At 49.4% G+C, this 23,677-nt stretch overlaps 1 protein-coding gene across 2 annotated transcripts; it reads left to right on the top strand.

The window, feature by feature from the left end:
- The first annotated feature begins 1,909 nt into the window (after positions 1-1,909).
- PROC (protein C, inactivator of coagulation factors Va and VIIIa) lies at positions 1,910-11,436 on the top strand. Of its 2 annotated transcripts, none has more exons than XM_037850392.1 (9): positions 1,910-2,018; positions 3,505-3,591; positions 4,502-4,668; positions 5,857-5,881; positions 6,035-6,172; positions 6,286-6,420; positions 8,686-9,476; positions 10,140-10,257; positions 10,576-11,436. In XM_037850392.1, the coding sequence occupies exons 1-9, from the start codon at positions 1,973-1,975 to the stop codon at positions 11,193-11,195; spliced, it is 2,127 nt and encodes a 708-aa protein (XP_037706320.1). In that variant the 5' UTR covers positions 1,910-1,972; the 3' UTR covers positions 11,196-11,436. The 2 variants fall into 2 exon arrangements, with proteins under 2 accessions (XP_037706320.1, XP_037706319.1); XM_037850391.1 differs by having other exon boundaries at positions 4,454-4,668.
- Positions 11,437-23,677: the final 12,241 nt, after the last annotated feature.

The raw sequence follows: 23,677 nt of genomic DNA, 5'->3' as shown, positions 1-23,677 counted from the left end.
CTCCAGGCCACCAGCCCAGGAGAAGCCAAGTTGAAGCTCCAGCCTGTGGGAGCCTGACCCCCAAGGTCAGGTAGAGGGGCAGAACAAGATCATTTTGGTTTTGAGAACACCCCCGTGCTACTTGGCATCGGAGAACCTCGGCTGCTGGTTTTACCTAGGCCTGCGCCCTCATTCCTGCAGCTAGTTCCCTGCGCGCAAACCTCCCTCCTCTCACCCCAAATCGCAGCTGGCTCGGTGGCCCCAAGTCCTGCCTCTGCAGGGGCTGTTCCGGGTGGACTCGGGCCGTCATGGGGTGACTCGCACCTGGCGAGGGAGCCTCCAGGGTCACCTGCCATCCCCTGCTGGAAGTCCGCGGCAGGTGCGCAGAGACCCCTGGATCCGTGGTTGTGACGGGTGGGGAAGGGGATGGCGGGTGGTCACAGGAGGTGGGGGAGCCCGGAGCAGTGGCTGCTGCAGATTGTGGGAGAATCCTGGAGCAAAAGGAGGGTCTGGTAGGCAGCTCCACAAGTCCTGGGGCTCTGCAGCCCCCCTGGTGCGGGGTCACACCTGCAGCCTGCCGGCTTCTGGACCTGATCCGTGGCGGCTGGCTCCTCACTTCCCACAGGCTCAAACCTGAACTGTGTTGCCTCCGCCCCTCACCCTGTCTCTTCTGTGTCTCCCCATTCCTTCCCCACTTGGGTGGGGAGGGGCCCTTCCTCCTTTACTCCTGCCTACTCTCTGATGCCCAGCGGAAGCTCCACCTCCTCCAGGCAGCCCCCCCCGGCCCCCCAGCTTGTCCCTAGCTCTGAATTCCATGGGCATTCCCGTGGGTCCTGGGAGCCTGCCTTGTTAGATTCACAGTCTGCTCCTGTGCCCTCCTGAGTGGGCTCTATGAGTGCACAGCGGGCCCTGAACCCTCTGCAGCCCCCACAGGGTGCTGGGCTCACTAGGAGGTGTCTGGCTGCGGGGAACAGAAGATGTTCCCGCCAGGACTCCACGGTCTCCTGTCCCAGCTCCTCCCTGAGCATCTCCATCACCCTTCTCACCTGCGTCCTTTGCTTCAAGCCCAAACTTGGACACCCAGGCCCTGGCTTCACAGTCTCTCCAAGTCCCCATGGGTCTCCACAGGGATGGAGAGCTGAGAGACTCCACTCCTGGGGGCTGGGGGAAAGGACCCGAGTGACCCCGGGGTCAGATGACTTCCCCTGGTGATCACCTGAGGCCAGAGGGGTCGATCACATGGCCTATTCAGGGGTGCAGATCTGGAGAAGGAGTGTAGGGCAGGACGCAAACAGGGGCCATGAACCTTCATTTCTGCCATTCTCCTTTCCTGCATCCCTGGACTCTGGCCTGTCCAGATTCTGCTTCATTTTCTCTCTTGTTCCTACTCTCTTGGCTGAGTAGTGCTAGGAATTGCAGAATTTTGATCCAGGCCTGTCACTCACCAGCTCGGTGTTATTTGGGAGAGAAACTCAAGCTCTCTGGGTGTCCTCACCTGCAAACTAGAGGTCACAGTAATCACTACTTGAAGATGTCTGAGCGATTGGAACTGAGGGTCTGGCACTGATGTGGTGGGGACCCCGCAAGGCATATCTTTTTGGATTTTGACACATCAGACATCAGGAGGCCAGCTGTCAATGTGTAACAGGCAATGGTTTTGTCTGTTTTTTTTTTTGCATTTTACAATGAATGGCATCCCAGATTTGAAGAAATATGCAATGCTTACAAGCTATGCTGATCTTGGGCAAATTACACCACCGCAGGGACTCAGTCTCCCCATCTGCAAAGTGGGGACAGTGTTCCCCGCCCTCAGCCAGCCTCCCTGAGGCTAAATGAGAGCAGAGGGGGCTTCCACGCCAGAGCCATCCTGAGCCCAGAGAAGGCCAGGCCGGAAGTATCAGTGCACTTGTTTGTTTACCTGCAAGAGGGAGCCTCAGCACCCGGGGCCAAGCAAATATTTGTCGTTCTGGATTAACCTGAGCTCCAGGCTGTCATGGCGGCAGGAGAGCGACCTTGCAGCGTTTCTGTGGCCCACCCCAGTAAGTCCCCAGACCATGAGCATTTTACCCTCCAGGCGGGTCACAGGTCCCCTCCATGCACTCCCGCTCGACTCCATCCTGTGAGGAGGGTCGAGGGATGGGGGCAGAAGGCCCGGGAGGGCTGAGTGGTGGTGAGGCCCGGGTAGCCAGGAGGCTTGGAGTGGAGGGAATGGGGGACGGTGCCTCCAGCCAGCTGGGGTCCTGGTGGGCATAACCTGGCCTGGATGCACGCCCCAGGGGACCCTTCCCGCCCTGCTAGACGAGTGGAAGTCCACCCAGGGCTCCAGGGCCCAGGGACTTCCCCAGGAGCAGCTCAGAGTCCAGAACACTCCATTCTCCACCCCACCCCCACCCCACCTCTGAATCAGACCCAGGCCCTCTGATGCAAACAAATGTCAGAACCAGCTTCGGGGGGAAGTCAGCAAAGGCCAAAAGTGAGTGTGCGGACGGGACAGGGCCATCCTGCCTGCTAGGTCTCCCAGACCGCAGACGTCTCCCTGATTGCTGGCGGAGGAGGTAGTTCTGCATTTGGGGCCGTGGCTAAGGTCCCGGCCCGGAGCCACGTGGGCCTGTTCCGAGTCCCCGCTCTACCACCTCCTGGAGAAGACTGCGGGTCTCCCAGGTCCCAATCTTTGGGAGTATGGGGTGCGGCTGTGCCTTTGCCAGGCTCATGGCTGAGCTATGTTAGCCGTTATTCTATAGCTTGTATTTGTTGGACCCTCATGGTGTCTTTTAAACCATTTATACATGGTTGTGGGTTTTGAACAAGTTACTTACCTTCCCGGAGCCTTAATTTCTCCCTCTAGGAAGTGGGGTGATCACAGTTGAGTGGCTGTGAGGCTTATCCGAGATACTAACAGCTAATGTTTATTGAGCATTTACTATGTGCCAACCCTGTTTTAAGAGCTTCATGTGGATTAAGACTTAATTCTCATGATAACCCTATAAGGCAGAAATCCAGTTATTCTACTGATTTTACCAATGGGGAAACTGAGGCACGGAGCAGTTAAGTGCCTTGCTCTACATTACCATCCAGGGTAAGGGGTGTGGCTATGATTCAAACCCAGGTAGTCTGGCTCTGAACCACGTATAAATGGTTTAAAAGACACCACGAGGGTCCAATAAATACAAGCTAGAGAATAATGACTAACATAGCTCAGCTATGAGTCTGGCAAAGGCACAGCTGCACCCCGTACCCCCAAAGAATGGGGCCTGGGAGACCCATAGTCCTCTCCACGCTGATGCTCCTTTCATACCGGCTTTCTCTCTTCACCCTCAGACCTGGGGCTGGGGGTGCGACCATAGCCCCATACAGTCCGCGAGACTGGGGTGCTGACTCTCTTGTAGTGAACAAGGACCCCACCCCCAGCTTTCGCTCTGGAAACCAGCACACCACACCCCTTCCCTTCCCGGGTGGCATGGCAGCAGGCAGGCAGAGCAGCAGCCTGGGGGTGCTGCCAGGAGCTCAGAATTCTTTCTTGGGCAGGTGTCGGCACCTCCAGAATGTGGCAGATCACAAGTCTCTTACTGGTGGCAGCCACCTGGGAAATTTTGGGCACGCCACTTCCCACTGGTAAGGCAATCCTTCTCTCCCACCCCTCGCCGGGACCTCCCTGGGGCTCTCGGGGCCTTGGCCCGGCCATCTCTGACACCTGCCCAGGACTTGACGCTCTCCACCATCTCCTCCGGGCCTTGGTGGAGCGGCTCCATGTCCTCCGGGCAGATGGGGGTGGGAGGGAGCCCTGTGGTCATGTCCCGGGGCTCCTTCCTCTACTCTCTGGGGAGCGGGTCACAGAGAGGGCCCTGGTTCCCCCTTCATTATCAGGGAGACCTCTACTGGAGCGGCTTGCCTGCCTGGGGTGCCCTGTGCCTCCCCCCCTCACCCCCAACACCAACTATTTTAGCTCAAGCATACCTGCTTCTAGGATGTTTTCCTGGCCTGCCTTTACAGCCCCCCTTGACCCCTCGTATTCACTGCCTGTCTCTCCTGGCTGTCCCACTGTACCCAAGACAGACACCCCTTGAGGTCTGCCCATCCCCCAGTGTGCTGGCTCACGCGGAGGGGCATGGGGAACGCTCCACGAGGGAGGGGAGGAAGGAGCCGGTGACAGCATCAGGATGGGCTGGCACAAGGTGTACTCACGGAACAGCAAGACCGATTTCACTTTGCAGTCTTAATGATAATAATGAGAATAACCATCCAGTGTCTGTAATTGGGGGTGCTGGTTTCTGTGCAAGGCACTGTGCTAAGTATTCTCCACGATTGTCTCATCCCCGTTTTTTGGATGAGTAAGCCAACGTCCTCCCCCCACCCCCACCCCCACTTCTGCAAAGGCGCAGGAGCAAGCTTCTTTATCTGGGAATGACAATAATTCCTGCCGGGGCTGGAGAGGAGAAGCCCTGCAACACCGCCCCCCTCGCCTGGCTCTCCTTAGGCCCCCCAGCCCAGCGAGCTGCCCATCTCCCCCCACCACCACCCCCAGGCTCCGTGTTCTCCAGCAGCCAGCGTGCCCACCAGGTGCTGCGGATCCGGAAACGTGCCAACACCTTCCTGGAGGAGCTTCGCGAGGGCAACCTGGAGCGGGAGTGCGTGGAGGAGACCTGTGACCTGGAGGAGGCCCAGGAGATTTTCAAAAATGTCAAGGACACAGTAAGGCAGCCCAGGCTGCGTCCAGAGGGCGCGACCCAGGGGTGGGCTGGAGACTGGCCCGGAAGGCGGGGGTGGAGGCTGGGGAGGTGGTGGGCTCCCGCTGTGTGTGCTCCCGGCTTGTTGGGGGTGAGGGGAGGAGTGGAATGAATAGGATGGATGCTGGCCTTTGGTCTTAGTCAGCAAGGAACAAAGCTCCCCAGGGGAAAGTGGGCTTGGGGAACCCCAGGCAAGGTCCCTGTCTCCACTCCACTGGTCACCACTGCTTGCTCTCTGTTTCTCTTCTGTGGTCCCAAAGCCACCATCCCTGCTCCCAATCAGACCCCTGCTGATCAGGGTGGGTGTGAAACTCCCCGATGTCTGTCGGCACAAACACTGTGCCTCAGTTCAAACGCTCCTGGGAGAAGATCTGATTGCTCCAGGGATCTGACGGAAGGCTCTGGGGCAACTGGTGATGGCCCAGGTGGGAGGATGAGCTTGGTAAGGGAGGGACAAGGCCCCCTCCCACCTCCTCCAAGGGCTCAGTTCAGCTTCTGGGACCCGGAGCTGCCACCCCCAGAGTGGTCTACAGCAACACCCTTCCTCATGGAGGTTGTCCAAGGTGACAGTGGCTCTGGGCAGCTCCTTCCCTCACCCTCAGCCTCCACCCCTTGACCCACTGCCGGTGGGCTCTCCTCTCCGTCCCCACTGCCTCTTTTCCCAGGGGTCTTCCTCAGCAGATGTGCAGATGCCTTTCCACACCCCTGCCTCCCGCGCCCTCCGCCCTTGCCCCCCACCTGGAGGGCAGAGCTGTCACTGCTGGGTCTGTCACTGCTTGGCTGGGCAATGGATCCCAGCATCACCAGGGACCTTGTTAGAAAGGCAGATTCTCGGTGCCCCAGACTGGATGAGTGAGAGGTCCCCGAAAGCCCCAGAAGGGAGTGGATGGGGGCTGGGAGGAGGCAGAACAGCCTGGGGGTGTAGGATGGAGATGGGCAGGGGCTAGGGTTGGGGCTGGCAGGGGAGAGGAGGAGGGGGCGTGGCCTTACTCGGGGTGCAGCAGCACCAGGGGTTAGGGGCAAACAAGGGTTGATCCCTCTTTGTCTGGGAGCCCTCCCCTCCCCTGCCGGCAGAGAGGCTGATCCGCCAGGCCTGCGCCAGCCCCGGGAGGTGCCCGGTGGACCCTCCTGACCTCTCCCCCTCTCTCCGCAGCTGGCTTTCTGGTACAAGTACGTCGGTGAGTGCGCCCTTGACCTTTGGCTGAAGTGCCGGTCCCTGTCCCCACTCCCTGCCCCTCCCCTCGGGGTCTCCGGTTGACCAGCGGCCCGGGGTTGGGGGCTGGCGGTCCCGGTGACCCCACACCCCGCCCTCCTCCGCTCCTGTATCCCAGACGATGACCAGTGCGCTACGCTGCCTCCCGGACACCCGTGCGACAGACCCTGTTGCGGGCACGGCACGTGCGTCGACGGCCTCGGCGCCTTCCACTGCGACTGCGACGGCGGCTGGGAGGGCCGCTTCTGCGCCTTTGGTGAGGCGGTGCGGGGACTCGCTGGGCGTGGGGGGTTGGTGGTTGTTGGGGGGGGTGGGGAGGGCGGGAGCCGCGCGCCCCACCCGCCACCAGCCGCTCGTCTCTCGGCGCAGAGATGATCTTCTCCAACTGCTCCGTGGACAACGGCGGCTGCGCTCACTACTGCCTGCAGGCGGAGGGCGCGCGTCGCTGCAGCTGCGCCCCGGGCTACAAGCTGGCCGACGACTTGCGGGAGTGCCAGCCCGTAGGTGAGCGTCCCCCCGGGCCACCGTCCCCTCCCCAGGCTCCGTTTCTACTGGGCCTTGTGCTTAAGGCTGTCAAGGAACCCCATCCCCGCGCATTGGCTTGGGCAGACACCACTTGCTGGAGTAGGGGTGGGGTGCAGAGGGAGGCGCCTGAGAAGCGCATGTGCAAAGAGGAGCAGTATTGGGTGAAGGGAGGCGTGGCCACCCCAACGCAAGCGTTTCCGTCGACTGTCTAGTGGCTTTCCCTTTTAACCTTCTGCAGCACTCTCTTTAGCGTCTCATTTAGGGCTGGTCTAGGGGTGGTGAACTCCCTCAGTTTTTATTTAACTGGAAAAGTCAGTCTCTCCCTCATTTTTGGAAGACAGTTTTACCAGATAAAGAATTTTTGGTTGGCAGTTTTTTGCTTTCAGCACTTTAAATGTGTCATCCCACTGCCTTCTGGCCTCCAGGTTTTCCAATGAGAAATCAGCAGTTAATCTTATTAAGGTGCCTCTGTACATGGCATGTTGCTTCTCCCTTGTGGCTTTCAGAATTTTGTCTTTATCTTTGGCATGCAACAATTTGATTATAATATGTCATGGTGCAGATCCATTTCGGTTTATCCTGTGTGGAATTCATTGAGCATCTGTGTGTGTATAGTCATATCTTTCAATAAATTTGGGGAGTTTTCATCAATTATTTCTTCAAATATTCTCTCTTCCTTTTTCTCACTTTCTTCTCCTTATTGGAGTGGCACAGTGTGTGTATTGCTATGCTTGAAGGTGTCCACAGGTTCCTCAGGCTTTTTTCACTTTTCTTCATTCTATTTCTTGCTGCTCCTCAGACTGAATGATTTCAATTATCTTATTCACTGATTCTTTCTTCTGCCTGATCCAATCTGCTGTTGAACCCCTCTAAGGAATTATTTCTGTCACTGTGGTCTTCCGCTCTGTTTGGTTCCTTTTCATAATTTCCATCTCTCTACTGATATTCTCTTTTGTTCATCTTTCATTTTCTTGATTTCCTTTAGTCCATTGTCCATGTTTTCCTTTAGCTCTTTGAGCTTATAAGGACTTTTTTTATTTATTATTTATTAATTGTCTTTGTTTGGTATGTTCCAGGTCTGACCTTCCTCACTGATGATTTCAAATTCTTTAATCTTATCCTTTGCCTGGGCCACAGTATCCTGTTTCTTTGTATGTTCTGTAATATATTGTTAAAACCTGGACATTTTGATATTTTAATGTGTTATTACTGGAATTTAGACTCTGAAGCATCTGTTCCTTAGGCTTGTATCCAGTTAGTGCTATGACAGAGACTTTCTTGAATGCCAAAAGCTAATAACAACAAAAAAGGATAAAAAGACAACAGCTTTCCCATTTCTTTGTGGATAGTCCTTTGTGTTCTCCTTCAGAGCTTATCTTTACAATGTGTTTAAGAGAATAGCTTGAGGCCAAAGCATAGGGGCCTCCTCAATCCTTTTTGTGCATGTTTCTTGTCTTGGGCATGCATGTGTGACACTAAGAATTCCCTCAGTTAATGGATATGAATGTCCCCTCTTCCCCAAGAAACAGTTTTCTCATGGTCCCAGTCACTGCACTCCATGCCCTACAGCCAGCAAGCTCTTGCCACAAGCAGCCACAACTTGACTGATCTCCACAGTGTTCTGTAAGCGAGCTCTGTGAGATGCCTTCTGCATGCAGGGCAGGTTCTGGGATGATGAGCCCACGACAAGCCTTCTGGTTCAGTCCTCAAGCCACCACTAGACAGATTGGGCTGGATATACAAACTCCCAGTATGTGCATGAGGTTTACTCTGTTCCCTCTGGAACTGGGACCAGGGACCAGCAGTGGGAACACACCTCAGCTCTGCACCAAACCATTGAGGGGATGGGGCAGGGGCCAACCAGGGCACCAGGAGATCCTACCATTTATAAGTTGTCTTTTCCTTGCTTTGGCATTTGTTCTGTTACTTCGGTCCTTCAATACTTCAAGCCTTGCAAAAGGTGTTTCTGCCAGTTCTCACTGATTGTTCAAAGCTGCCCAAGGACACATAGCAAGGTAGTTGATGCTACTTGATCTCACCCTTGCCAGTAGGTTGAACTGTTTGACTGACCACCTGACCCAAAGGGATTTGCAGCTGATAATGAAGCATTCTAAGCCCTTTGCTTCAATTATCTTTTTTTTTTTTTTAACTGAATGATGCGGCAAAAGAGGTGGGCAAAGACGGGAGGGCAGTCTCAGAAGTGGTGTTCCCTGCAGCCGCCTCACCTTTCCCCTCTTCCTTCAGTGAAGTTCCCCTGTGGAAGGGTGGCGAAGCCCACAGAGAAGAAGCGCCACAAGTTGAAACGTGATGTAGGCCAAGTAGGCCAAGTCAACCTACCTACAGACCAGGTCGACTCACCTACAGACCAGGTGAGCCCACCTACAGGCCAAGTGGATTTGCCTACAGGCCAGGTGGACTCAACTACAGACCAGGTCTACCCACCTACAAGCCAACTGGACTCACCTACAGACCAGGTTGACCCACCTGCATACCAGGTTGACCCACCTACAGGCCAACTGGACTCACCTACAGGCCAGGTGGACTCACCTACAGACCAGGTGAACTCAACTACAGACCAGGTTGACTCACCTGCAGACCAGGTTGACCCACCTGCATACCAGGTTGACCCACCTACAGGCCAACTGGACTCACCTACAGGCCAGGTGGACTCACCTACAGACCAGGTGAACTCAACTACAGACCAGGTCGACCCACCTACAGACCAGGTGGACTCACCTACAGGCCAGGTGGACTCACCTACAGACCAGGTGAACTCAACTACAGACCAGGTCGACCCACCTACAGACCAGGTGGACTCAACTACAGACCAGGTGGACTCACCTGCAGACCAGGTTGACCCACCTGCAGACCAGGTGGACCCACCTGCAGACCAGGTTGACCCACCTACAGGCCAACTGGACTCACCTACAGACGAGGTCAGGCGGCCTCCAGATCAGCTGGACCAACTCGACCCGCGCCTTAACCCGCGCCTCATCCAGGGGAAGCCGACCAAATGGGGAGACAGCCCCTGGCAGGTGAGAGGGGAAGCAGCACCGCCTCCGGGCAGTTCCCGCTGGGCTGCGCAGCGGGGCGGGGCAGCGCTGGCTTTGGGGAGGAGCCAGGGCAGGGGGCGGGGCCGGGGGCGTGTGCGGGAAGAGCTGAACGTAAGGCAGCCGGGAAAGGGAGAGGGTGGGGAGAAGGCTTGTCTCCTGAGTACCTCCCTCAGCCTCAACATGGGAACTGACCCTTGTCTGGTGCCCTCTGTGCCAGACACTGGGTGGGTGGGGGCTGAAATCAACAAACAGGGTCCCTGGCCTTGGGAGCTCACAGACTCTGGGAAGGTCAGGGCCCTGAACAGACCCAGTGGGACCCAAGGCGGGATGGAGAGGCTACCCAAGGCAGCCTGAGATCCCAGAGCATGGCGAGGCTGGGCTCGAGCCCCTGAGGGCAGAGCTCGGTGGTGGGGATGAATCCAGAAAGAGCGCAGGTAAAGCCGGGGAGACGCCCAAGGCCGTAAAACAGACAGAATAGAAAATGCCAGAACAGAGCAGCACGTCTCCGCCAGGACCAGGGAACCCAGGAGGGGCTTTGCCGGGGCAGCCAGCGCCCCCGGCCGCTGCAGCGCTGAGCCCCGGGGGTCCCCGAGCTGGGAGTTGCTCGGGACAGCGCTGTGAAGTCCCCGCCCCACCCCCGTCCAGGTGATCCTGCTGGACTCGAAAAAGAAGCTGGCCTGCGGGGCGGTGCTCATCCACACACACTGGGTGCTGACCGCCGCTCACTGCATGGAGGACGGCAAGAAGCTCTTCGTCAGGCTGGGTGAGGGTCAGATACAGGCCGACTGCCCGGGTTTGGGGGACCTGGTCCCCAGGGACCCCTCGGGCCTCCCTGCTTCCCGCCCGTTGCACACAGCTTCCCTGCCCCGTGGGCCTCCGCGCTGTCTCACTGCATGGGCCACAGACGAGCACTGAGTTCAGAACAGCCTGCGGCCACCCCTTTTGGCAGGAAAGGTCCCCCTTGCTAAGTCACTGAGGGGCGGACCCGTGGCCCCCCGATGGCACCCGGGACGCGGGACCACCCCTCTCCCGGCCGTAGGCCCCTTGCCATCCCTTTGATGCCAGCCCCTCTGCCCTGCAGGAGAGTACGACCTGCGGCGCTTTGAGAAGTGGGAGGTGAACGTGGACATCAAGGAGGTGGTCATCCACCCCAACTACAGCAGGAGCACCACGGACAACGACATCGCGCTGCTGCACCTGGCCAAGCCCGCCACCCTCTCGCAGGCCATTGTGCCCATCTGCCTGCCGGACAGCGGCCTGGCGGAGCGCCAGCTCATGCGCGTGGGCCAGAAGACCGTGGTGACCGGCTGGGGCTACCGCAGCGAGAACAAGAGGAACCGCACCCAGGTCCTCAACTTCATCCAGATTCCCGTGGCCCCGCGCAATGAGTGCATCCAGGCCATGTACAACACGGTCTCGGAGAACATGCTGTGCGCCGGCTTCCTCGGGGACCCGCGCGACGCCTGCGAGGGCGACAGCGGGGGCCCCATGGTCGCCTCCTTCAGTGGCACCTGGTTCCTGGTGGGCCTGGTGAGCTGGGGCGAGGGCTGCGGGAACCCCCACAACTACGGCATCTACACCAAAGTCAGCCACTACCTCGACTGGATCCAGAGCTACATCAGACACGACGAAGCTGCCCCCGAGAGCGGGCGCCTTGGCCTTGGCCCCTCCCGTGGCAGCAGGGCTGCCGGTGGGCACTAAAGGGGACATTAAAAGGGGCCTGCCATTCCGTCTGTCCTTCCACCCCTCTCCTGGGCTGTCCTGGAGAGAAGCAACATTCCCTGAGCATCTTCTGATGTTTGCCTCGTGAACAGAATCTCATTTAACTCCCAGCAAGTCCTTGAGGTGGGGAGAGGCAGAGACAAGTTTTGTGGGGGGCTGAAGCTAATAAAGTTTGGGGGGCTTTCTTTATGAAAAGGAATAAAAAAATATGAATACAAAATTGCTAGAGTCCCTCCGAGGAGGGGGCCTGTGCGAGTTAGGGGTCCTGAAGCATAAGCGTTGGTAGCTTTACAGTAAACCCAACCCATGTTACAGATGAGGAAACTGAGGCTCACAGGGTGAAGCCAGGATTTGGATCTAAGGTCTGACTCCACTGTCACTGGAGGGCAAGTGTGGTGAGCACCGGTGTGGAGGGGTCACAGGCCTGTGCCCAGAGCAGCCAGGAGATGTCGGTTCAACTCAGAAGGAGCTCCCAGCATAGCTGGGGAAACTGAGAACAACATCACAGCTTTACGAATAGCTGTAAGCAAGAGTTCTGACTTAACCCAGCCTTACAGGCATAACCAGATGAGACAGGGAAATAAGTGAAGACCCCTGATTTGAATCATTAAATACCTGATAAAAGTGAGACAAAGCAGAGGAAATTAGTCCATGTGGCTGCCACCGATTCTGGGATTGGACAAGCGTAGGCTGCTGGCTCAGATCTCCTGGGCAGCTTGTAAAAGGTCCAGTCCCACCCTCAGCGATTCCGATTTAATTGATTGTGTGGCAGGGGTGGGACCCCAGACACTGGCGCTTTAAAAACTTCTCAGGTGGCTTTAGGGTGTGGCTGGGATTGAAAGCTACTGGATCAGATCTCTCAGGGCCTTTTCTGCTTGGGCCGGCTCTAGTGCTAAGACACTCAGAGCAACGAGAATGAAGACTGGTTATCACAGAAAGCCCGGCATAACCCCATAGCAGAAAAGGAGGACTTGATTTGTGATCACAACTGACTGCTAAAGAGGGGACACCAGGACTCACTGAGTGAGCCACCAGGGTTGGGCCTGCAGGAGCTGGGAGGGGTCTATGCGCTGGGAAAGGTTTAGGAATAGGTGGGCTGCAAGCAGCTGCATATAGGAGCTGACTGAGAGAGGGATGAGGGCTGGAGGTCATCAGCCCTCCCTGTTCACCACCACCAAGGCTGGCTTCCTGTCAAGAGGGTGAAGTGGCATGGGCTGCTGGCCCTCTCCCCAAAGCCACATGGGGAGAAATTCACAGAGGAATTCACAGATCTGGGGAACAGCAGCAGTAACGACCACCATCCTACTAGGAAGCCCCCTGGCTGCAGGAGGCTGCATAGACAGGGTGCGTGTGGGTACTGAGAGCCACAGGCTGGAGGAAAGGTTTCATGTTCAGCCCTGCCAAGGTGAGGGGACCTGAAAACAGGCGTGGGCCGGCCGGCTGTCCCAAGCATCCACTTCTGCATCCCCAAAGCCTCCAAATCCTGAACTCGGTGAGACTGCTGCCCCCTCCAAATACTGGTTTTTCCCAAGAGTTTAAAGGAGGAACTGTGTGTTGAGTGTCAGCGAGGGACAGTGACTCCCAGCAGTTCTGTGGAGCTGCTGCTCTCCACCTGGGCTCACCAACAATGTGGCCCCCCACCCCAACACCCCTGCTGTAATTCAGCAAGACCAGGACCCTGCTCATCTCCTCAGTGCGCATCCCCAGACAGTGTAGCTGATGCCCCCTCCCTGCAAATAAAACATGAACTCATAGGCCAAAATAGATACCTAAGGAGATCAAGCACTATGAAAAAGGACAATGAGATGAAAGGCTCCCTGTCAGGTGCATATTTATTAGAATTTGACCACTGGCCATTGGACCAATGATTTAAAGAGGCACAACAGACATTCTATGAAATGCAGGGGAGAAATCACCAAATGAAGGAAGAACAAGAAATGAGTGGAAAATTAGATAGGAAAAAATAAGATAGTTGAAATAAATAGAAAAGATGGCAAGATGGATATTGCTGAAGTGCAAATTAGTGAGTTGGAAGATTAGGTTGAGAAAACCTACATGAGGCAGGAGAAAAGGATAAAGAAATGTAAAATCTGTAAAAGAAAAGAACGTGGTTGATAGAAGAAGATATTCCAACAATTAGATAATAAAAGTCCTAGAAAGATGGTAGTAAAATGGGAAGGAGGATAGAAAAGGAGAAATAATGAAAATAAAATTCCCAGAGTTAAAGGAAGTTAAAGAATTCAGGATGAAAGGGCCTATAGGATGCCAAATAGGAGTGAGAAAGAAAAACCCATCCCCAGATACATTAGAGGCAAATTTAATAGTATCAGAGAGTAAGAGAGTAAAAGACTGCAAGAGAAAGAGCCGTCTATATGCTAAGGAAGAAGACTTGGATTAGCATCAGTTTCCTTCAACAGCAACAGTGGGTATAAAAAGAAAATGGACAAAGGCCATTGCTTTCCTGTGTACAAGCAAAGAACAATCAGATTTGCAATTAAAAATGCAAACATGATTTACATTATTACAAAGAAAAAAAGGAAGGGAGGGAGGAAGGGAGGGAAAGGAAAGAAAGATGGACATAAAACTAATATGTACAAGATATATATGAGGAAAATTACAAAATTGTATGAAAGAAATCAAAGAAGATCTAAATAAATTCCAAGTTCATGGATCTTAAGACTCAATATTGTTAAGATGTCTGTTCTTCCCAAATTATAGAATTGATCACAGTAAGTTATTTTATGGGTATCAAAAAAATAATTCTAAAGTTTTTATGGAAAAGCAAAAGACTCAGAATGGCCAATGCAGTGTTGAGCAGAAACACACAGTGGGAGAACTGACACTATTAACTTCAAGACTTACTATGAAGCTACAGTGATCAAGAGAGTGTGGTATTGTGAAAAAATACACAAACACATCAATAGAACAGAATAGAGAAATAGACCCATGTAAATAGAGTCAACTGATTTTTGACAAAGGAGCAAAGGGAAATCAATGGAGGAAGGACAGACTTTTCAATAGATGGTGCTGGAACAACTGGACATCCAAATGGAGAAAAAAAAAAGAATCTAGACACAGACCTTGCACTTTTCACAAAAACTCATTCAAAATGGATCATAGACCTAAATATAAAACACAAAAGTGTAAGACTTCTAGAAGGTAACATGGGAGAAAATCTAGGTGACTTTGGGCTTGGCAATGGCTTTTTAAATACAACACTAAAAACACAATCCATGAAAGAAAAAAACTGATAAGGTGTATATCATTAAGATTAAAAACTTCTGCTCTGCAAAAGACACTGTTAAGAGAATGAAAAGACAAACCACACTAAGAGAAAATATTTGCAAAACACATATATGATAAAGTACTTGTATCCAAAATATACAAAGAACTCTTAGAACTCAACAATAAGAAAACAACACAATTTAAAGATGTGCAAAATATCTAGACAGACACCTCAATAAGGAAGATATATGAATGGAAAATAAGCATATAGAAATGCTCACCATCATATGCCATAAGGGAATTGCAAATTAAAACAACGAGATACCATTACATTCCTATTAGAATGGCTAAAATCCAAAACACTGGATACCAAATGCTGGAGAGAGTGGAGCAACAGGAGCTGTTTGTGGGAGTGCAAAATGGTACAGTCACTTTGGAAGACAGTCTAGTAGTTTCTTCCAAAGCTAAACATAGTCTTACCATAAGATTCAGCAATTGTGCTCTTAGATATGAACCCAAGTGTTCCGGTTTGCTAGAGATGCCGTTATGCAAAATCCCAGAAATGGAGTGGCTTTTATAAACGGGATTCATTAGGTTACAAATATACAGTTCTAAGGCTATAAAAGTATCCAAACTAAGGCATCAACAAGAGGATATCTTCACTGAAGATAGGCTGATGATGTCTGGAACACCTCTGTCAGCTGGGAAGTCATGTGGCTGGCATCTGCTTGTCCTTTGCTCCTGGGTTGCATGTCAAAATTGCTTTCTCCAAAAAATGTCTCTGGGCTTCTGTCTCTCTTAGCTTTTCTCAGTTCTCTGTTTGGTTCTCCTTGGGCATTTTCCTCTAAGCATCTGGGAGTCCTCTCTTAGCTTCTCCAGGGCAAACTCTGGGCTTCATCTCTTAGCTTAGCATCTCCAAACATCTTTCTGTCTGTATCTCCAAGCATCTGGGTCTGTGTCAGATCTTAGATTCTCTCCAAAATGTCTCTCTCAGCTTCTCGGAACTCCTTATCTCTATAAGCTCTCTTAAAGGACTCCAGTGATCTAATCAAGACCCACCCTGAATGGGTGGGGGCCACACCTCCATGAAAATGATCTAATCAAAAGGTCTCACCCACAGTTCGGTGAGTCACATCTCCATAGAAACGCTCAATCAAAAGTTTCCACCCAACAATACTGGATTAAAAGATCATGGCTGTTATGGGGTCCATAGCACTTTCAAACCAACTCACCAAGTAAGTAAAAAAATTATGTCCACATGAAAACCTACAAATAAGTGTTTTTACCAACTTTATTCATAATTGCCAAATTTGGAATCAACCAAGATGTCTTTCAATAGATGAATGGATAAACAACCTGTGGTGCTGCCATACAATGGAATATTATTCAGCGGTAAATAGAAATGAGTTATAAAACTATGAAAAAGCATGGAAAAACCTTAAATACATTCTGCTATGTGAAAGCAGTCAGTCTGAAAAGGCTACATAGTGTATTATTCCAAGTATATGACATTATGGAAAAGGCAAAACTATAGAGACAATAAAAAGATCAGTGGTATCTAGGGGCTCAGAGGTAGGGAGGGAGGGATGGATAGGTTGCTGCATTTTTAGGGCAGCAAAAATGTTCTGCATGATACTGTAATGGTAGATACATGACATAATGCATTTGTCAAACCTATAGAACTGTACAATCCAAAGAGTGAACTCTAACATTAACTATGGATTTTAGTTAATAATAATGTATCACTATTGGTTCATCATTTGCAACAAATGTACACTAATGCAAAACGTTAATAATAGGAGAAACTGTTGGGGGGAGGTAGAGGTTATGTGGGTACTCTCTGTGCTTTCTGTTAGATTTTTCTCTAAACCTAAAACTGCTCTAAAAATAAAATCTATTGATGTTTTTTTAAAGGAAGAAAATGGAGTGTGGGTGACGACAGCAACAGTGGCAGCTGGGGAAACCCAGGAGCCCATTCCTCCGCAACAACACTGACAAACCTGGCAAAAATGGTCAGAATCAGCTTTATTCAGACTCTGAGGAACAGTAAAAGGTTACAACAACAAACTGAATGTTTATTTAAGGAAAAGGCAACTGAAACCTGGTAGGAGAGATTTCTGCTGTTTATCTGACCCTTGCTCCATCCCATCTGTGCCTACCCCCCAGGGTTGGCAGTGGTCTTCAAGAGAGCAGCCCATAGACCTGACAGGGGTGCCTGGGCTGGAGGGAGCACAATGGGTCTTGTATGCATAGAATTTTGGTTTTCCATTTTGACTTGTCTGGGATTTCCCTGAAGGACTAATGCAAAGGGCTTGCCTATATTTCCCAAACTCAGAACACTCTCAGGGCAGAGAGGGGGCTAAGTGGAGGATTGGTCAAAAATATTCAGGCCATGAACTACACACTGCCACCTGAGGCAAAGAATATCAGTGGAATAAACTACAGACACACCAAAAGGCTTGGGAGGAAAGGCGTAACCTCTCATCTCTGGCTGACCTTCAAGCTCCCTGAAGGAGAAAATGAAGGCTAAGGCAGAGTTGTCAGTGGTCTGACTAAGCACTGAAGGTATGTCCCAAATGAAGGTACCATCAAGACAATACCTTCTTCCTGAAGACAGGCTGCTGGCGATCCTGGGCTCCTCTGTCACATGGCAAGGCACATGTTGATGTCTGTTAGTCTCTCCCTTCTCTTCTGAGTTTTGTTTCTTCCAGCTTCTGGCTTCAGTGGTTTTCTGTCTCTGTAGGTTTCTCTCTTGGCTTTTCTGTGTTTCTCTGACTTTCATCCTCAGGTAAAGGACTCCAGTAAGAGTATTAAGACCCACCTGGGGCATGCCTAAACCAAAATTAACCTAATCAAAAGGTTCCAACCACAAGAAGTCTATACCCACAGGAATGGATTAGCTTTAAGGACATGGTCTTCTGGAGACCATAAAACTTCAAACCATCACACAAGCAATCATCAATAAGTTAAACAACAGATTTCTCATCAGAAACCATAGAAGCCAGAAGACAGTGGGATAACATATTTAAAGTACTGAAAGAAAAAGTGTCAACTAAGAATTCAATATCCAACAGAATTATCCTTCAATAAAAGAAGAAATTAAGACTTTACTAGATAAACAAAAGCTGAGGGAGTTTATCACTAGTAGATCTGTTTTACAAGAATAGATAAAGGTAGTTTTCAGGCCGAAATGAAAGGGCACTAGACAGTTAACTCAAAGCCATATGAAGAAATAAAGAACTCCAATAAAGTAAACTGCATGGATAAATATAAAGGACAGTATTATTGTATTTTTGTTTTGTATCTCCTTTATATCCTCATAAGACTTAAAAGTCAAATGCATAAAACAATAATTATATTCTATGTTGGTGGGCACAGTATATGAAGATGTAATCTGTGAAAATATCAACATACAGAGGGACAGAACTGTATAAGAGCAGAGTGTTTGTCATTATTAAAATTTAGTAAGTTATAATTCAAACCAGATTGTTATAAATTTAAGATGTAAATTGTAATCTTACTAATAAAATAACTAAAATAGCCATAAAGATAAATGATAAGGGAATTAAAATGATTCACTAGAAAAAATTAGTTAAACGAAAAAGAAGGCAGTAATGGAAGAATTGAATAAAAGATATGACATATAGAAAAAAAAAGCAAAGTGGCAGAATAAGACTTTCCATATCAGAAATTACACTAAATGTAACTGTACTAAACTCTTCAATTAAAAGGCAGTTTGGCAAAGTGGATTTTAAAACAAAACAAAACAAAACACAGTCTATATATAAGCTGTATACAAGAGACTCAATTTAGATCCAAAGGTACAAACAGGCTGAAAAATAAAGGATGTAAAAAGATAATGCAAATAATAACCAAAAGAGGGCAGGAATGGATATACTAATATCAAACAAAATCACCAGAAATTGTTAAAAGACAAAGGACACTATATATTGATTAATGGACCAATCCATCAAGAAAGTTCAAAAATTTTAACCAGTTATGCACCTGAAATTAGAGCCCAGAAATATATCAAGCAAAAATTGACAGAAAGAAAGGGAGAAATAGACAGTTCTACAGTAATATTTGGAGACTTCAACATCCCATATCCATAGGAATGAAACAACTAGAAAGATGTCCATAAAATAGAGAAACTTGAAAATACTATAAAACTAACTAGATGAAACAGACATTTATAGAACACTCCATTCAATAACAGTGGAGCACATTCTTCTCAAGAGAACATGGAACATTTATCAGGGCAGACTATATATTAGACCACAAAACAAGTCTCAAATACATTTAAAATTATTAAAGTACTATTAAGTTTATTTTCAGCCACAATGGAATGACATAGAAATCAATAACAGAAGGAATATTGGAAATTAAACAACACAGTCTTTTTTTTTTCCTGTCCACTTTTTTAATTCAATTTTATTGAGATATATCCACATACCATGCAGTCATACAAAGTGTACATTCAATTGCTCACAGTACCATTATATTGTTGTGCATTCATCACCAAAATTAATTTTTGAACATTTTCATTACCACACACACAAAAATAATAAGAATAAAAATTAAAGTGAAAAAGAACAATTAAAGTAAAAAAGAACACTGGGTGCCTTTTTTTTTTTTTTTGCCCCCATTTTTCTACTCCTCCATCCATAAACTGGACAAAGGGGAGTGTGGTCCATATGGCTTTCCCAGTCACATTGCCACCCCTCGTAAGCTACATTTTTATACAATCACTTTCAAGATTCAAGGGTTCTGGGTTGTAGTTTGATAGTTTCAGGTATTTACTGCTAGCTATTCCAATTTATTAGAACCTAAAAAGGGTTGGCTACATTGTGTGTAAGAGTGCCCACCAGAGTGACCTCTCAGCTCCTTTTGGAATCTCTCACCACTGAAACTTATTTCATTTCATTTCACATCCCCCTTTTGGTAAAGAAGATGTTCTCCATCCCACGATGCTGGGTCCAGATTCCTCCCCTGGAGTCATATTGCATGTTGCCAGGGAGATTTACTCTGGGAACAACACAGTCTTAAACCAGTAAGTTAAAGAGGAAATCACAAGGGATATTAGAAAATACTTTGAGATGAATGAAAATGAAAACACAACATATCAAAAATATGAGATTAAGAGAGAACAGTAAGAACCTAAGATGGTGGCTAGGTGAGACAGGGCAAAAAAAAAAAAACCTCTGTGAAAAATACTAGATAAAAGCCAGAAAGTGACCCAGAACACCAGTTCCAGCAATGCACCAGCTGGACAAGTTCTGCTAAATCCACAGGGACTGTACATTTGGTGAAACTGGGAGTCTACATTCTGAAATGAGTGAGTGAGCCGGCTGAAAGTCTGGCAGCCATGCTGCAGTGTGGAGAAACCACAGGTTGACGTTTGGAGATGGACTAGTTATTTAAAAAAAAAAAACAAAAAAACAGAAACAAAAACCGGGAGCGGCTGCAGATACAGCAGTGAGAACTATGCAGTGAAGCATGGCAGGAGCAGGCTGTTGCCAATGCCTCGGTGTCTGGTATGGAGGATAGCCCTTCCCACACCCGCTGCTGATTGTCTCGGGGCCAGGGGGACAGAGGGGAGCCAAAAAGAGAAAAAAACCACACCCCTTGCAGTCATCTTCCTGGCGGGCTGGAGACACTCCTGCCTGGGGACAGAGCCATAGCCCAGAGCCGCGCCAAGAGTGTTTCCCACAGCATCATGCACACACCACAATATTGGCCATGGACAGTGGCCTTTAGTGCACCCACAGCTAATTGTCCCAGAGCTGGGAAGGCACAGCTGTGTGGAAAGGGGGAAATTAACACCCCCCATTCAACCATCTTTAAAGCAGGCTTGGAACGCTCCTGCACGGCCCAGCAGCCCAGGGCTTCCCTGGAGGCTGGTGCGCACTTATGACATGGCACAGCCTTCCCTCAGCAGAGGTCCTGGAAGAGCACGGCTGCGAAGGGAGACCTGTTTGGAAATCCCAGGGACCCTACACCAATACGAAGGACTTGTGGGTCAGCAGCAGAGACAATCTGTGGCAAGACTGAAATGAAGGCTTAGACTCTTGCAACAGCCTTAAATCTCCAGGAACACTTGCGAGGTTTGATTATTAAAGCTGCCCTGCCTCCCTAATCACCCAGACACATGCCCCACATTCAGGGCGGACAGCACCAACAACACACCCAAACTTAGTGCACCAATTGAACCCCACAAGAATCAGATCCCCACACACCACAAAGACAAAGTTGGGGAGAACTGACTTGAGGGGAATAGGTGACTCACAGACACCATCTCCTGGCTAGTTAGAGAAAGTATATGCCACCAAGCTGTAGATCTGACAAATTAGAAATTGGTATTTTTTATATCCAGAAAGAACCCTATCAAGTAAAGCAAATGCCAAGAAGCCAAAAACAACAGAAAATCTTAAAGCAGGAGGCGGGGCAAGATGGCGGACTGGTGAGCTGTATGTTTTACTTACTCCTCCAGGAAAGTACGTAGAAAGCCAGGAACTGCGTGGACTGGACACCACAGAGCAATCTGACTTTGGGCATACTTCATACAACACTCATGAAAACGTGGAACTGCTGAGATCAGCGAAATCTGTAAGTTTTTGCGGCCAGGGGACCCGCGCCCCTCTCTGCCAGGCTCAGTCCCGTGGGAGGAGGGGCTATCAGCTCCAGGAAGGAGAAGGGAGAACTGCAGTGGCAGCCCTTATCAGAAACTCATTCTACTGATCCAAACTCCAACCATAGATAGACTGAGACCAGACACCAGAGAATCTGAGAGCAGCCAGCCCAGCAGAGAGGAGACAGGCATAGAAAAAAAACAACACGAAAAACTCCAAAATAAAAGCGGAGGATTTTTGGAGTTCTGGTGAACATAGAAAGGGGAAGGGCAGAGCTCAGGCCCTGAGGCACATATGCAAATCCCGAAGAAAAGCTGATCTCTCTGCCCTGTGGACCTTTCCTTAATGGCTCTGGTTGCTTTGTCTCTTAGCATTTCAATAACCCATTAGATCTCTGAGGAGGGCCCTTTTTTTTTTTTTTAATCCTTTTTTCTTTTTCTACAACAATTACTCTAAGAAACCCAATACAGAAAGCTTCAAAGACTTGCAATTTGGGCAGGTCAAGTCAAGAGCAGAACTAAGAGAGCTCTGAGACAAAAGGCAATAATCCAGTGGCTGAGAAAATTCACTAAACACCACAACTTCCCTAGAAAAGGGGGGTGTCCGCTCACAGCCATCATCCTGGTGGACAGGAAACACTCCTGCCCATCGCCAGCCCCATAACCCAGAGCTGCCCCAGACAACCCAGTGTGACGGAAGTGCTTCATATAACAGGCACACACCACAAAACTGGGCGTGGACATTAGCCTTCCCTGCAACCTCAGCTGATTGTCCCAGAGTTGGGAAGGTGGAGCAGTGTGAATTAACAAAGCCCCATTCAGCCATTATTTCAGCAGACTGGGAGCCTCCCTACACAGCCCAGCAGCCCAGAACTGCCCTGGGGGGACGGCACTCACCTGTGACATAGCACAGTCATCCCTCAACAGAGGACCTGGGGTGCACAGCCTGGAAGAGGGGCCCACTTGCAAGTCTCAGGAGCCATACGCCAATACCAAGGACTTGTGGGTCAGTGGCAGAGACAAACTGTGGCAGGACTGAACTGAAGGATTAGACTATTGCAGCAGCTTTAAAACTCTAGGATCACCAGGGAGATTTGATTGTTAGGGCCACCCCCCCTCCCTGACTGCCCAGAAACACGCCCCATATACAGGGCAGGCAACACCAACTACACATGCAAGCTTGGTACACCAATTGGACCCCACAAGACTCACTCCCCCACTCACCAAAAAGGCTAAGCAGGGGAGAACTGACTTGTGGAGAACAGGTGGCTCGTGGACGCCACCTGCTGGTTAGTTAGAGAAAGTGTACTCCATGAAGCTGTAGATCTGATAAATTAGAGATAAGGACTTCAATTGGTCTACAAATCCTAAAAGAACCCTATCAAGTTCAGCAAATGCCAAGAGGCCAAAAACAACAGAAAATTATAAAGCATATGAAAAAACCAGACGATATGGATAACCCAAGCCCAAGCACCCAAATGAAAAGACCAGAAGAGACACAGCACCTAGAGCAGCTACTCAAAGAACTAAAAATGAACAATGAGACCATAGTATGGGATACAAAGGAAATCAAGAAGAACCTAGAAGAGCATAAAGAAGACACTGCAAGACTAAATAAAAAAATGGATGATCTTATGGAAATTAAAGAAACTGCTGACCAAATTAAAAAGATTCTGGACACTCATAGTACAAGACTAGAGGAAGTTGAACAACGAATCAGTGACCTGGAAGATGACAGAATGGAAAATGAAAGCATGAAAGAAAGAATGGGGAAAAAAATTGAAAAAATCGAAATGGACCTCAGGGATATGATAGATAATATGAAACATCCAAATATAAGACTCATTGGTGTCCCAGAAGGGGAAGAAAAGGGTAAAGGTCTAGGAAGAGTATTCAAAGAAATTGTTGGGGAAACTTCCCAAATCTTCTAAACAACAGAAATACACAAATCATAAATGCTCAGCGAACTCCAAATAGAATAAATCCAAATAAACCCACTCCAAGACATATATTGATCACACTGTCAAACACAGAAGAGAAGGAGCAAGTTCTGAAAGCAGCAAGAGAAAAGCAATTCACCGCATACAAAGGAAACAGCATAAGACTAAGTAGTGACTACTCAGCAGCCACCATGGAGGCAAGAATGCAGTGGCACGATATATTTAAAATTCTGAGTGAGAAAAATTTCCAGCCAAGAATAATTTATCCAGCAAAGCTCTCCTTCAAATTTGAGGGAGAGCTTAAATTTTTCACAGACAAACAAATGCTGAGAGAATTTGCTAACAAGAGAACTGCCCTACTGGAGATACTAAAGGGAGCCCTACAGACAGAGAAACAAAGAAAGGACAGAGAGACTTGGAGAAAGGTTCAGTACTGAAGAGATTCAGTATGGGTACAATAAAGGATATTAATAGACAGAGGGGAAAAATATGACAAACATAAACCAAAGGATAAGATGGCTGATTCAAGAAATGCCTTCACGGTTATAACATTGAATGTAAATGGATTAAACTCCCCCAATTAAAAGATATAGATTTGCAGAATGGATAAAAAAAAATGAACCATCAATATGTTGCATACGAGAGACTCATCTTAGACACAGGGACAC

The sequence above is a fragment of the Choloepus didactylus genome, chromosome 9, assembly GCF_015220235.1.
Source record: "Choloepus didactylus isolate mChoDid1 chromosome 9, mChoDid1.pri, whole genome shotgun sequence".
NCBI lineage: Eukaryota > Metazoa > Chordata > Mammalia > Pilosa > Megalonychidae > Choloepus > Choloepus didactylus.
The sequence above is the reverse complement of the archived record's forward strand: the minus strand, read 5'-3'. Positions and strand labels throughout refer to the sequence as shown.

Coding starts and splice junctions, on each gene's coding strand:
- PROC (XM_037850391.1), top strand. CDS start 1,973: ATGGCGGCAGGAGAGCGACCTTGCAGCGTTTCTGTGGCCCACCCCA. Junction 6,173..6,285: donor GGGCCGCTTCTGCGCCTTTG/GTGAGGCGGTGC, acceptor CTCTCGGCGCAG/AGATGATCTTCTCCAACTGC. Junction 10,258..10,575: donor GAAGCTCTTCGTCAGGCTGG/GTGAGGGTCAGA, acceptor TCTGCCCTGCAG/GAGAGTACGACCTGCGGCGC.